Below are 15,926 nucleotides of genomic sequence, written 5' to 3' on the forward strand. Positions count from 1 at the left end.
CGGTCTCCCAAGTAGCTTGGATTACAGGCATATGCCACCATGCCCGGCTAAATTTTTTGTATTTAGTAGAGACGGGGTTTCACCATGTTGGTCAGGCTGGTCGCGAACTCCTGACCTCAGGTGATCCACCCTCCTTGGCCTCCCAAAGTGCTGGCATTACAGGTGTGCACCACTGTGCCCAGCCCATATTTCTATTTAGGTACACAGCAGGATTACGATCCCCATAATGTTTGAAATTACTCACTGATTTAAATTTCCTGCATTTTTTAAGTGCAAAAAATATTTTTAAGTGCTAATACCTATGTTCCAAGTAATTTGTAAAAAGAGAAAGAAAAACAGTGATTTTATTTTACTTCCTCATCTAATTTCTTTCCTTAATATCTGGTTTTCTGAAATCTGCTTGAATTATAAAACACTGTATTTTAACTATAAAACAGCACGGGGCAGATAGGGCTTCCTAGCAGGTCCTTTGCACCTCTGATTAGGAGTGGGTTTTGTTCCATTTTGTTTTGTTATGCTTTTTTACTTTTATGTGCTTTCAGATTTTAACAGTGAGCATGAATTAATTTTATAAACAGAAATATATGCCCTCTCCCTCTCCGTCTCCCTCTCCCTCTCCCCCTCCGCCTCCCCCTCCCCCTCCCTTTTGCACGGTCCTCCTCTCCCCTTTGCACTGTCTCCCTCTGATGCCGAGCTGAGGCTGGACTGTACTGCCGCCATCTGGGCTCACTGCAGCCTCTCTGCCTGATTCTCCTGCCTCAGCCTGCCGAGTGCCTGGGATTGCAGGCGCGGGCCACCACACCTGACTGGTTTTCGTATTTTTTGGTGGAGACGGAGTTTCGCCGTGTTGGCCGGGCTGGTCTCTAGCTCCCGACCGAGAGTGGTCTGCCAGCCTCAGCCTCCTGAGGTGCCGGGATTGCAGACGGAGTCTCGCTCACTCAGTGCTCAACGTTGCCCAGGCTGGAGTGCAGTGGCGTGATCTTGGATCGCTACAACCTCCACCTCCCAGCCGCCTGCCTTGGCCTCCCAAAGTGCTGAGATTACAGCCTCTGCCCAGCAGCCACCCCGTCTAGGAAGTGAGGAGCATCTCTGCCTGGCCGCCCATCATCTGGGATGTGAGGAGCCCCTCTGCCCGGCCGCCCAGTCTGGGAAGTGAGGAGCACCTCTTCCCGGCGGTCATCCCGTCTAGGAAGTGAGGAGGTCTCTGCCCGGCCGCCCATCATCTGGGATGTGGGGAGCGCCTCTGCCCTGCCGCCCCGTCTGAGATGTGAAGAGTGCCTCTGCCCGGCCGCGACCCCGTCCGGGAACTGAGGAGTGTCTCTGCCCCGCCGCCACCCCGTCTGGGAGGTGAGGAGTGTTTCTGACCGGCCGCCCCGTCTGAGAAGTGAGGACCCCCTCCGCCCAGCAGCCGCCTGGTCTGGGAAGTGGGGAGCCCCTCCGCCCGGCAGCCGCCCCATCTGGGAAGTGAGGAGTGTCTCCGCCCGGCAGCCGCCCCGTCCGGGAGGTGGGGGGCAGCCTCCGCCCGGCCAGCCACCCCGTCCGGGAAGGGGGGTCAGCCCCCGCCCGGCCAGCCGCCATGTCGGGGAGGTGGGGGGCGCCTCTGCCCAGCCGCCCGGTCTGGGAAGTGGGGAGCCCCTCTGCCCGGCCGCCGCCCCGTCTGGGAGGTGGGGGGCCCCTCTGCCCGGCAGCCCCGTCTGGGAAGTGAGGAGCCCCTCTGCTCGGCCGCCACCCCGTCTGGGAGGTGTACCCAACAGCTCATTGAGAACGGGCCATGATGACAATGGCGGTTTTGTCAAATAGAAAAGGGGGAAATGTGGGGAAAAGAAAGAGAGATCAGATTGTTATTGTGTCTGTGTAGACAGAAGTAGACATAGGAGACTCCATTTTGTTCTGTACTAGGAAAAATTCTTCTGCCTTGGGATGCTGTTAATCTACAACCTTACCCCCAACCCCGTGCTCTCTGAAACATGTGCTGTGTCCACTAAGGGTTAAATGGATTAAGGGCAGTGCACGATGTGCTTTGTTAAACAGATGCTTGAAGGCAGCATACTGGTTAAGAGTCATCACCACTCCCTAATCTCAACTACCCAGCGACAAAAACAGTGCGGAAGGCAGCAGGGCCCTCTGCCTAGGAAAACCAGAGACCTTTGTTCACATGTTTGTCTGCTGACCTTCCCTCCACTATTGTCCTATGACCCTGCCAAATCCCCCTCTCTGAGAAACACCCAAGAATGATCAATAAATACTTAAAAAAAAAAAAAAACATATGCATATTTGTTGTAGAGAGAGAGAGAGAGGATTCTTTGAGAGGCAAGGATTCCTGTCATGTAGGGGCCTGGTCAAGAGACCTGAACGGGAGGGTGCAGAGGGACCTGACACGAAGAGATCTGTGCTCACGGTCACAGCAGCTCTGAGCAACCAGTTCCAGCCGTGCTTTTATATGTGCCAAGGAAAGTTCTAGAGCATTTTTGAGAAAAACAAAATACTGAAGAACAAGGCAAGGGAATCAAGAAAGCAGGGACAAAGTGACAGAGAAAGAAGAAGTATGACTGGACATAATATGGGACTGGGAAAACACCACACAGAGCCAGGTTGCTGCAGAATTTTTAAATTTGAGACAGTGATCAAAATAAGCTTAAAGTTGCGGAGGCTCAGGGTGAGGAGAAAGCCCATCATTCAGAATACAGGGACACCCCTGCCCAGGTGCCATGACCTGAATGCGCTAAGGGACAGGCACCAAGGAAGGCTCTGGCAGGGTGCGACCCAGAGGGGTTTTGGGATCCACCATCATGGAGATGCCCTTCCCTTCATGTGAGGTGGGGTTTCTGCTCTCACTCTGCCTTCAGAGGTCCTACATGAGAACTACTGGGTGGCAGGGGAATAAAGGAGAATTAAGGAGAGAAGAGTTTAACAATGCATGCCTATCTTAGAGGAGAGAGGCTATGAAGGAGGCCTAGAGTCTTGCGGCCAGCTCCTGCTTTCTTTAAAACTTTCAGGAACGGGAAGGGATAGATGTCACAACTTCTCGGGATTGCTTTTTTAGGGACACAGGATAGTCTGATTCATCTACCCTAAAATATGATTTTCCTTTGGAATAGATATTTCAGGATCAGAGAGTTGGAGAGATAGGTGTTCTTTTCCTTAATCTTCAAACACACACACACACACACACCATACATACACCTATGCATATACCAACAAATACAATTCTACATATCCATACACACACACACACACAGCTACACACACATGCTAAGCAGCTGCTTGGGTAGTACAGGATGGTTTGGTCATCAGGAGGCTGGGTAGGCAGGAGTGTGGAGCAAAGATGGAGGAAGATGGATGCTTTGTTAGACATTCCTGCAGGTGGGAGACAGGGTAGTTATTTCTGTCAGTCGCTAGCCCTTCCTAGTGGGTATTGAACTGCTTTAGGTACTCCAGGATGTCTGACTTGACTGTGCTGACTGGAGCCTGGTGGAACCAACGCATGACAGGGACTCCATCGGGCCCCACCAGAAATTTCTCAAAGTTCCAGCAGATATCATGGACCTTCATGGGCTCCCAGAAGAGTTGGCTTGATGAGCCCAAAAGATCAGAGGTCGGAGGGCAGGAGTTCTGGAGCAGAGATATAGAAAGTAGAGATATACATTTATTTCTACTTTATTTCTACTTCTGTGTGGTACAGTTTTATCTCCAGACTAGAGAGTCTACTCACCATTATGTATTTTAATATATTAACTACTTTGCATGCTTCCAATCAACCACAGACACTGCAATGTATCAATACCAATACACCAACTACCAAATAACTGAGAGTTAGAGAGTATAATGGTAAATAGAAAGCATTCCTCCTTTCCCTGTCTTTCCTCTATTCCCATGATTTTATCACGATGATTCAGTAAAAGACTATTTTCTGTTTCCTTGGGCAAGTCATATCATTTCTACAGTTCGTTTCCTTAGCAGAAAAAAAAAAAGAGATTGATTTAGAGTAGTGGCTCGCAGAGTTTGGGGCTTCATAGGCTTCATAAGCCAGTAAAATTTCAATAACTATTTCCTTGGATATTAACATAGAATCACTAATACTCATTTTGCCAATAAGAAAAATTAAAAGTCTACTATAAGCACACATTTAAAAATTAAGGGATTTTTAAATACTCAGTTGAACCACACAAAATTGATTATAGCACCATTTTTGAGTAAGTAAAGGGCAATTTATATGGGTAAACATAATAGTAATTTAATGTCAGAATAAATGTTGGTCTTATATTCAATAAGTTGAGCTTTATGAAAAATTCTGCATTGTCTTTTTTCCCTTGTTTGCTGTGGATGAGTGAAAATTTCAGCAGGACCAGCATTGTTCTGCAGACCAGCATTTGGGGCTGAGTAGACAAAGAGACCCTCGGGGGTCCTTCTATCCTGGTATTCTGTATTTCTACCACTCTGTGACTCTAAAAGCATTTACCACATGGTATTCTGTATCATCCATGTCTGTCTCCTGATTAAATGTGAGTTCCTTCAGGGAACAGACTATGCGCTATTAATGTTTGTTAACTCATTATATAGCACATACTGGAGATCTGATAAATGATTGCTGAATGAATGAATCATTCCATTCAATACAGGAGGGTAGTCCATGTCAGAGCTATTGTCTATCATGGGTTTCCTCTACTTAAAGCTAAAGCATCACAGCAGATATTGCCATGAGCCTTGAACTTATCTGAGCATCTCTTTTCCAAGGAGTCCAACCACAACCCTAGACATGAGCCCCACTGCTTTCAGAGCATTTCTAGCTAACCAATCCATGCCAGGTTTATACTCACGCACCTTCAGGAAAGTAAAGACCTTCTGTTCTTTTTCTCCATTCACATCCCCTTTCTCAAAGAGCTGGAAACTGGGGACAAAGCCACTACCTGGACACACATACCTGCAGTGAACCAAAGTTGTTCCCAGCAAGATACAAATTAAGACATGGATGGAAAATAATGGCCACCACCAATTCACTACCACAGGAAATTCAAGATAAAGGGAAGTGGCTGTGCACAGGGAAGATAAGAAAAGATAGTCTGTGGGAAGCAGGATTTTATGCAATAGGCTTTATGGCGCCAATAGAGAATTCTAAGAAAATTGGAAGGCAATATTTTGAGCTTAGGTTTCCTGCTTCATTTCCATTTCTTATTTCTTATACTCCCTTCTTTTCTCTATGCTTCTTTTCCATTCAATCTTCCCTTAGCCTCACCATCAAATAATTCAAAAGTAAAGAGAATATTTGAGCACTGTGAATAGAATAGATTGAATTCAAAACATCATAAGGATATGCTTCAACCCATGTATCTATGGCCTATCCCAGAAGTTTCCAGAATAGGCAGGCATCTAGGTGGAATGAGGAATGGAAATCCCGACAGGGCATCTGCAGGGTCCCATGCAAGCACTCACTTGAGACCAAGAAGTATTTCTGAGTTTGTTCCTGGTTCTTGTTTTCCAAACTGGTTGCAGGGAAAGGCCAACACAATGACACCAAAATTCTTCAGCTCCTCCTGTAGTGCATTCAGTTCTGTAAGTGGAGAATGAATAGCAGGGGTGGGCTGGTCAGGAGGCCTACCTCAAGCAGTGAAAGATCACTGAATGTATCCATTTATCACATGAATAAACCGAGGACTAAGAAGGGAAAGATTCAAGATTACAGAGATCAAAGGAGTAGAGAAAAAAAAAAAAGACTAGAGCACACGTTTCCAGAAATGCATCTAAATGGCTGCTGTTTTTCTTATACAGTAGCTCCCATGCCTGGCTACACTTTACCATCCAATGAGAATTCTTTTTTTTTTTTTAAACACACACACACACACACACACACACACACGTTGGTAGCCTTGTGTGGGAGTCCTGTTTGATTCTAAAGAGAAGTCAGATTTGAATGCCACTGTCTTCCTTAGTTGATGAATTGATCAAAAAAAATTGTAAGGAAAAAGCAAACAAAATGGAAATCCTACCCACCTATCCCCGCATCCCCCCGGCCCCACTCATACAATGTCCCATGGTGACACAACCAGACACTCCAGTTCCAGTCCCATTCCCAGGAGTACTCCTTGGTGCTCCACCCTGGGAGTGGTAGAGAAAGAGAAATTCCAAGGCTATCCTCTACAGTATTCTGTACCCTCTCCTCAATTCCAGTGACCTAACTGATGCTGCAACATGCCCTGGAACACTCCCTGGGACGCCAGGCCATAAACTCCAAATTGCTCTTTACTACTGTCAGGAACCTTCCAGCTTGTCTGTTTAGACTTGAATCATAATTTCTATCTTCAGCTATTTTCAGGTAAGATTTATTCAGACCTCAGAACCTGTACTGGCCATTGTCATTCAGATTCAGCTCTGCCTGCTGGAATGTCCCCTAAGAACCTCCTCTTAAATAGAGAGTGCCTTCCTGTTTTTCTATAGTTCTTCGGTTGCTATCGAAACTCATCTCTCTCTTATCTTTGACCATCAAGAATATTTCCTTTCTATAGCAGACACACTTAACAGACCTTGATTCTATTCCTTTGGCAAGTTTCTTTAATTCTCTCAATTTTCTCATCTGGAGTAAAATTTGAATGAGGTGCTCTTTAAAATTCTCATGAACTAATTTAATAAATTATATCACAGCAACACAATGGAATACTATGCCTTAAAATGAATGAGGAAGCTCACCATGTTTTTTTGTTTTGTTTTTAGACGGAGTCTCTCTGTCACCCAGGCTGGAGTGCAGTGGCAGGATTTCAGCTCACTGCAATCTCCGCCCCCGGGTTCAAGAGATTCTCATGCTTTAGCCTCCTGAGTAGTTGGGATTACAGGCATGTGCCACCATGCCCAGCTAATTTTTTGTAATTTTAGTACAGACAGGGTTTCACCATGTTGGCAAGGCTGGTCTGAAACTCCTGATGTTCAAAAGTGATCCGGCCACCTTGGTCTCCCAAAGTGCTGGGATTATAGGTGTGAGCCACCACTCCTGTCCCCACTGTATGTGATATATGTGAAAAAGCAATGTGCATAATCATTTCTGTGTGTATGTTTGTGTATGTGTATGTGCTTGAGAGAAAGAAAGTGAGAGAGAAATGTTTGCTTGTATATGCATAACAGATTTCTGGAAATATACACCATAAACTGATAATAATGGTTGCCTAAAGAGAAGGGAACATGGCAAGTGCCACTGTTAAACCTTTTTATATCTCTTGAATTTTGAATGTTGGAAGTATATTGCCTATTCAATATGTAGCAAATTTAAGTTAAAATTAAATTAAATTAAAACAAATTTAAGAGCAGCTTCACATTCCATGGAACTGCTGTTTACACATCACAACTTTTAAAATTTACCATATTTTTCAAATTTAACTTTTTGAAGGGAGGAGAATTCTTGCCTGCTAAATGATACAAAACTGTCGTTTGGGCTCTAATACCTAGGTCCTGAGGTCCTATAGTAGACACAATTGGCAGAACTTGATTCTATTCCTTTGGCAAGTTCTTTTAACTTTCTCACTTACTAAATGATACTAAATTGTTGTTTGGGCTCTTATAATAAAAATTTAGTCTGTAGCTTTTCAGGTTTTCCCTAGACTTGAGTGTACATAAAAATAAAAAAATTGAGGCCGGGTGTGGTGGCTCATGCCTATAATCCCAGCACTTTGGGAGATTGAAGCAGTTGGATCACTTGAGGCCAGGAGTTCGAGAGCAGCCTGACCAATATGGTGAAACCCAGTTTCTATTAAAAAAAAAAAAAAAATTAGCTGGGCGAGGTGATATGCACCTGTAGTCCCAGCTATCTGGGAGGCTGAGGCAAGAGAATAGCTTGAATCCCAGAGGCAGAGGTTACAGTGAGCCAAGATTGTGCCCCTGCACTCCAGCCTGGGCGACAGAGCAAGACCCTGTCTCAAAAATAATAATAATAACAAAGGGACCCCCAAATTATTTTAAATGTGTGATTCTTATCCTAATCTGTACTTTTGAGTGCATCTTTTTATGCATAATTTTACCATTAAATTGGAAAAGTATTCAGCTACTCTTGGTAAATGTGAGCCATTTGTACTTTGGAGGAGCCGGAATTTTATTAGAATTTTGGCTTAAATCATGTAGCATCCTCTGAATGTTAATTTTAAAATGTCAAAATTTGGTGAGCCAGATCTTTTAGACATGAGATTACAATATGCTTGACTTTAAGTGTTACTTAAAAGGGCTAAAATTCTGGGATTTTTATTACTGAAAATCCATTAAGAAAAATTGATAGGGTTTATATATTTTTGATCAGCTGAACAGATAATAGTGTCAATGTGTGGAAAATTTTTCTTAAAACTTGTTTTTGTATAGACCAGGTGCGGTGGCTCACGCCTGTAATCCCAGCACTTTGGGAGGCCAAGGCTTGTGGATCACTTGAGGTCAGGAGTTCGAGACCAGCCTGGCCAACATGGCAAAACACTGCCTCTGCTAAAAATGCAAAAAAAAAAAAAAAAAAAAATTAGCTAGATATAGTGGTGCACGCCTGTAATCACAGCTACTCGGGAGGCTGAGGCACAAGAATCACTTGAACCTGGGAGGCAGAGGTTGCAGTGAGCTGAGATCACACCACTGCACTCCAGCCTGGGCGACAGAGCGAGACTGTCTCAAAACAAAACAAAATTTGTTCATGTATTATTTTGATCCACTTCTCTGTGGCATTTGGTGCAATAAATCTTTTAAATTTATCTTGAGCCATTTTTTAAAAGCATAAAATAAAGTTCTTGGCCTGTCCAAAGCTGTATCTATCTCTAGTATAATTGATCTAGAATTTTAAATAACCTTTTCTGGACCAACAGTAATGCAAAACTCTTCTCCAATAAGGGCACAAAGAAAATGGAAACACACCTCAGCTACCACAGAAGGTTAGGCCAAGGTTGGCGAGATGGAGCATTCTTCTACATTGCCAGTCACACTACACAGCCCTTGTACCAATCAAAGGCTGCCCAGACAGAAAACTTCATTTCCCTCTTGGTCATTTGCAGGTGCCTACAGAACCCAAGGGCATTTTCCAGAATATCAAAGATCACTCATCTCTCCTGTTTTTATCAGAAGTAACCGATGAGAAGCATAAAATCATTCCTTGAAAGCCAGGTATCTGGCCTGGGAGTCACAGCTAGGCTTTAGCACTCTCCTAGGAAACATAAACAATTTCATAGAACAGTTTCATACAAACAATATCACATAACATGTGACCATGATGAATCAAGGCAAAAACAAGGCCACTGCATAATTGTAACTGAACATAGACAAAGCACGAACATTGTCCAAATCGCAACAATGACCAGGTACCACCCTATTCTTGCCAATATGAGTGACTGCTGCTTCTTTACCAGTTACAGCTTTAGTCTTCGTTTCTCTCCCCATGTAGATATGATTGATTAAGACACCAAATCATATAATTGCTCACAGTTCTTGATGGCATCCAATCCAGAACAGAACTTCAATTCCTTGAACTCGTCTCCAAATCACGTAACAAAAGTTCAGATTCTATAGTAAGTCCTTTCTAATACTTTCTTATTAAGAAACCCCATGGTTCTCTATAGAACATGTTCTCCTTCAGGGTACCGAGTAACACATTCAACTTGTTCAACTGCAAGTGTGCTCCTGGTGGTCTTTAAGTCTTTGGGAAGGTCTTAGTTCTCAAATCTGGAAATAATTATCCTGATATTCTAAGGAGCAGAGCAGGAGCAGCATTTAGGGAGGTAGAGTCACCTGATCAGTTCTCCCATCGCATCCTCCAATAACACATTGGTAAAACCTTCTGGAATTAGAATATGGCTATCTGGCAATGCTGCTTCCAAAAGAGTTGAAACGTGAGTTCTTACCAGGATACTGAGCTGCCAAGCCTCAATAGGTGGCCACATTGACAAACAGGACGTGCTTGCCTGCAAACTGCTTGAATTGGATGTACTCCTCGCCGTTGAGGGTGAGGGCTCCATACTCATAGATGGTGCCTGTCACCCCTTTGTTGCAATCCACCTGGAATGTTACAAAAATAACCATAACGATATAAGATAAAAAATAATTCCCAACATTTGTGGACTTTTTCAAAACACTCGAAGACCCTTCATGTAATATCTTGAAATTCTAAGAACTGAAGGGATCTTTCCAAGTAAAATTTTTAGTTAGAGCTGATGCCGTAGCTAGAATTTATGTCTTCTAAATTACAAGCCATTTTTGTGTGTGTGTGGCAAGACAAGCATTTCATAATATTCTTCCCGTTTCCAGAAGATTAATAACATTTACCTCTGTTCCCTGACACTGCATTCTCCCCCGACATGCTAACACCCCGTTCAAGTCATGCCGTCCTCTCTCAGATACTCTTAAAAGATTTTGCAGGATTTCTCATAAGTAAGTTTTGCACAAACTTCTCATCTACGTGTTCTTATATTGTAATTCCTGTCCCCCAAAATCAGGCCCATAACTTCTCCAGATGCCACCGAAGGGCCTTTCCAAGCTTGCCAATGGGGTAATCACTGGTGATGGGGGAGGGGCGGCCGGGAAGTGCTGGGTAGAGAAAGGCGGGTACCTAACTAGGGCTCCACCCTCGGGCCTGTGCCTACGGACCTACATGAGGACAGGCACTCCTGCCTTCTCACTCAAATGGGCCTGTGCCTATAAAAACTCTTGAGACCCTAGCAGCCAGAGGCACTGGCGCTGGATGTGGAGAGGAGCACATCAGCGGAGGAACACACTCAACTGGCTGGACGTGGAGAGCAATGCACCATCGTGGTGAGAGGTGACAACATGCTAGCAGCCCTCACAGCCTTTGCTCGCTCTCTGCGCCTCCTCGGCCTTGGCGCCCACTCTGGTCGCGCTTAAGAGGCCCTTCAGCCCGCGGCTGCACTGTGGGAGCCCCCTTCTGGGCTGGCCAAGGCCGGAGCCGGCCCCCTCAGCTTCCGAGGAGTTGTGGAGGGAGAGGCGCTGGAGGGAACCAGGGCTGCGCGTGGCACTTGCGGGCCAACGCGAGTTCCACGTGGGAGTGGGCTCAGTGGGCCCTGCACTCAGAGCGGCCAGCCAGCCCCGGGCACTGAGGAGCTTAGCACCAAGGCCAGCAGCTGCTGTGCTCGACTTCTCGCTGGGCCTTAGCTGCCACCCCGCGGGGCAGGGCTTGGGACCTGCAGCCCGCCATGCCTGAGCCTCCTCCCGCTCCGTGGGCTCCTGCACCGCCCGAGTCTCCCCGACGAGCGCCGCCCCCTGCTCCACGCCGCCCAGTCCCATCGACCACCCAAGGGCTGAGGAGTGCGGGCGCAGGGCGCGGGACTGGCAGGCAGCTCGGCCTGGGGCCGCGGTGCAGCATCCACTGGCTGAAGCCAGCTGGGCTCCTGAGTCTGGTGGGGACTTGGAGAACCTTTATGTCTAGCTAAGGGATTGTAAATGCACCAATCGGCACTCTGTATCTAGCTCAAGGTTTGTAAACACACCAATCAGCACCCTGTGTCTAGCTCAGGGTTTGTGAATGCACCAATTGACACTCTGTATCTAGCTGCTCTGGTGGGGATGTGGAGAACCTTTGTGTGGACACTCTGTATCTAGCTAATCTAGTGGGGAGGTGGAGCACTTTTGTGTCTAGCTCAGGGATTGTAAAGGCACCAATCCGCACCCTGTCAAAACAGACCACTCGGCTCTCTGTAAAATGGACCAATCAGCAGGATGTGGGTGTGGCCAGATAAGAATAAAAGGCGGCTGCCGGAGCCAGCAGTGGCAACCCCCGTGGGTTCCCTTCCACACTGTGGAAGCTTTGTTCTTTCGCTCTTTGCAATAAATCTTGCTGCTGCTCATTCTTTGGGTCCACACTGCCTTTACAAGCTGTAACACTCACCGCGAAGTTCTACAGCTTCACTCCTGAAGCCAGCAAAACCACGAACCCACCGGGAGGAAAGAACAACTCCAGACGCGCTGCCTTAAGAGCTGTAACACTGACCGCGAGGCTCTGCAGCTTCACTCTTGAGCCTCTGCAGCTTCACTCTTGAGCCAGCAAGACCACGAACCCGCCAAAAGGAACAAACTCTGAACACATCCGAACATCAGAAGGAACAAATTCTGGAGACGCTTCCTTAAAGAACTGGGCTTCATTCTTGAAGTCAGTGAGACCAAGAACCCACCAATTTTGAACACAGTAGGAGCACACCGGAAGGCCATTGACAGCGGAAGAACATGGAGTTTGGCCGGGCTCCAGGGAAAAACCATCTCTGTTTTGGCTCCCCCATCTGATGTGAGTTACTTCCACTCAATAAAACTTTGCACTCATTCTCCACGCCCACGTGTGATCCGATTCTTCCCGTAAACCAAGGCAAGATCCCTGGGATACAGAAAGTCCTCTGTCTTTGTGATAAGGTAGGGGTCTAATGGAGCTAACACAAGCTGCCTATGGGTGGCTGAACTAAGAGCACCCTGTAACATGCCCACTGGGGCTTCAGCTGTAAACATTCACCCCTAGACACTGCCTTAAGGTTGGAGCTCCACAATCTGCTAGTCTGTATGCTTCCCCCTCTGCTCCCGTACAGGTTTGAGCGGCGGGGAACTGAAGCAGCGAGCCACACCCCCCGTCGCATGCCCTGTGAGAGGGACAAGGGAACTTTTCCGGTTTCACTGGTACCTTGAAAACTCATCCTTGGCACCCACTTCTTTATATTGTGGTGAAACAGCCTGAACTGCTCATGAATTAAAGTTCATAAAATAGCACAGAGCGGAAAAACTTTTCTACCCACAAGCATGCCAAGCATAAAAGGCATACAGAACCTGGAACAAAAGGCTAACATGTTATCTGGTAAGAGAGGCTATAGTCCTGGCCATATGAAGAAAACTCATAGAATTTTAGAGTAATTTAAACTGGGCTTCACAGGATCTCAGTCCATAAAAGCATACCCCATGCAGGGAAGGAATTGCCTGTGGGTGAGCTACTGTGGGCAGAGTGGGGCAAGAAACTCTTTATCATCTTCTGAGTCTGTTACCATGACACAAGGCCACAGCTTCTCCTTCATTATCCTTGGAGAGAAGGAGGCTTGACCAAGGGGCAAGCCCTTTCCTTTTAAGTCCATATTTCTGTACACATCTGTGCATATACATTAGTCACAATATTTGGGAACATTAGCCTAAGAAACCCACTATGATGGAGTTATCATCTATATGCCTGCATTCTTTTTGCCTTCATGACACCTTACGTCTGAGCTAAATAATTTCCAGCATTTGTCTTTCTTGCTACTATAATAAAAAGTCACACGGAAATCACCATGTGAGCTGTCATTTGTATGCCTCCATTTTCTTGCCTTTGTGCTACCTTAGCTCTGGGTGCAACAACTTCCAAAGATTTGGTTCTCATGAGGATGTCACTCTGTGAAATGAGATGCAGAATCCGACGAAAACTGCAGACTCGAAGAGCTCAATCCTTCCTACCCAGTTTTCAGTTCTGCTCTAGTTTGCTTACATCTGTTTGAAGAAGACAGAATACCCTAGAACACAGCTTTTAATTCACAAGATGATATTTTACATCGAGAATTCCACACCCAACCAGGCAGCAGTGGCTGACATAGATCTGATGACCCTTGGAGGTTGTCCGTTCAAGTCATCTGTTACCTTTCTGGAAAGTAAGTAAGTAAGCTGTCTTATGGCTTGTAATAGGCACCATCTTACACTTCATATGAATCCAGTAACAGAGATTAAAGCTCAAAGCTTCAGGTGTGGAGACCTGCATGAGTATCAACCGGAAGCATTTTAGAAATGCAAATTCCCGGGCTTACTGAATCAGAAACTCTTGGGTGGGGTCCAGCAATTGTGCTTTAACCAGCTATCTCTTAGGTAAGCTCAAGTCTGGGAATCACTGCATTATATGATAGGCATTGTACGCCACCTTTTATAGAGGACAGAAAGGAAATAACAAAAGATATATAATGGGCATATGGCCACCACTGAGGCTGCTTTTGAATAAATTCATCTGATTTTAAAGTTAAAATTTGCGGGTGCCTCAAGTGATCTGCTCAGTCCGCATCCTAAGACATATATACACATCTTTCACAGGGGTGACTATGGACATCCAGTGGGGGGACTTTTCTAAATGGCATCAGGAGATTTGGGAGCAACACCAAGATCTGAGAACAAAGCCTACTCTGAGCTGAGCCTTGTCTCTACCTCACCTCATGACCTTCCCTAAAATTAATATTAGTGGACAACCATATTGGCCTTATGCATTTTATTTTTCTAGGGGTGTGGTGGTGGGGAGCTCCTCTTTCTGTGACCTAGAAACTCCTAGTGCAGATCGCAACCCCAGATTCTCTCACCTCTCCCTCTGAGTTTCTGGCTGAGCAGCCTCTCCAGGAGTAACCAGGGCAGCCTCCCTGTCAATCCATTTGCGACTTCATGCCTCATTTGTTGGGATCCACAGCGCTACCCCAAGTTATGGACCAGCATGAAGGGGACAGGCTCTAGGCTATCAAGGGGCCACCAGGGGGAAGTGGCAAAGGGGAATGTGCTGAGGCAGCTCCCCAACCCCACTCCACATACATTCAGTTCAAAGAGCTACTAGGTGCAGAGGAAAAGATGCAAGTAAGAGACAGTGGATTTAGGGAGAGCCTGCTAAGGATAGCAATGTCAGGATTTGTGAAGAAGGGCTGGGAATGCAGATCTTGTCCTTCGAAAGGAGAGGAGAGAACTCCTCGCAACTCTGGCAGCCAGGTTGGTCATCACGTGCTGGAATCAGCTCGGATCCCCTGCCCCATGCTCACCTTCCTATTTTGAGGCTTTAGGATCTGCTGAGCAAAGCCAACCAGGAACAACAGGACAAGACAGGAGGCCTGGAACTGCCGGAACATGGCTAGGAGTTTTAGATGACTCTGAGGTCCCCAGGATTTCAGCCCCTTTTGAGCCCCTGGCAGGGACCAGTTTGAAGAAGCACCCTCCAATCGCAGAGTGGCATTCATACACACCCACCTCCACTCCCTACACACACCCCCTTCCTCTTCAGTTGTAAACCCCTCACCATCGAGCCTGCTCCACCTGCGTTGCCTCTGCCAGCTTCACACAAAAGGCATTCTCTGCCTCTTGAAACTAAAGTCTGGGTGGGGTTGAGTTCTTATGAACTCTCTTGAAAGACAAGCTTTTAGTTATCTCAGATTTCTGAACTCTTTTCAAAAGCCTATAATCTATGTCCTGATCACTGATACCTGATCCAGCTATGCAGCTCCTTAAGGCAGCAGGTCAGATGCTTGCCTCTTATGGAACAGACCTACACACATTCCCAAGTTCTTTACCCTTCTGCTTTTAGCTCAAAAAAATGGCTGAAACTTTGACTACGAGGCTATAAAGACCATTGAATTCAATACCTGTCAGTGCCACTGACTAGCTCCTTGAATCTGAAATCAAAGTTAATGTGTCTGTCCCCAGTTTTCTCATCTGTGAAATCAGAATAATAATATTATCTACCTTGTAGGGCTGCTGTAACAATTAAATGTGATAATAACTATAAAGCACTTACCACATGGCCTGACAATGGTAAACAACTAGAACTGTATTCACATAGTTTCATGTATGAGAAAACTGAAGCTCAGAGAGAGAGATAACATATAAAAAGTCACAAAGTGGGTAACAGTGAAATGAAGGCAACTTCTGCGTCCTACTCCAGAGCTCTTGCTCTGGTTCCATTTGGATCATAATTATTGTGATGAAATCTTTACTATCTGGGACAATTTACATTTGCTCACCTTGTAGTAATGAGCCCTTGAGAGGTAAGGAGACATTTCATTATGGACCTCATCAGTAGGTCAAATGGCCTAAAACCCCAACTTCATAGGTTTTGGTGTTCCCACATTCTTGATAGACTTTTGAGTACCTTGGGTCCTTGCCTCCAGCAATGAGAAGTGAAGGTACAGGAGCACACATGGAACAGGAGGAAACAAGGAACATTTCATGTC

At 45.9% G+C, this 15,926-nt stretch overlaps 1 protein-coding gene across 1 annotated transcript; it reads right to left on the reverse strand.

Annotated features, from left to right (window-relative positions):
* Positions 1-2,425: 2,425 nt before the first annotated feature.
* GPX6 (glutathione peroxidase 6) lies at positions 2,426-14,878 on the reverse strand. The gene is made up of 5 exons (NM_001145825.3): positions 14,742-14,878; positions 9,846-9,999; positions 5,431-5,548; positions 4,822-4,921; positions 2,426-3,612 (listed from the first exon to the last, which is right to left on the reverse strand). Exons 1-5 carry the CDS (start codon positions 14,826-14,828, stop codon positions 3,406-3,408), a joined length of 666 nt encoding a protein of 221 aa, NP_001139297.1. The 5' UTR covers positions 14,829-14,878; the 3' UTR covers positions 2,426-3,405.
* Positions 14,879-15,926: the final 1,048 nt, after the last annotated feature.

Source organism: Pan troglodytes, chromosome 5 (genome assembly GCF_028858775.2).
Source record: "Pan troglodytes isolate AG18354 chromosome 5, NHGRI_mPanTro3-v2.0_pri, whole genome shotgun sequence".
NCBI classification, from domain to species: Eukaryota; Metazoa; Chordata; class Mammalia; order Primates; family Hominidae; genus Pan; species Pan troglodytes.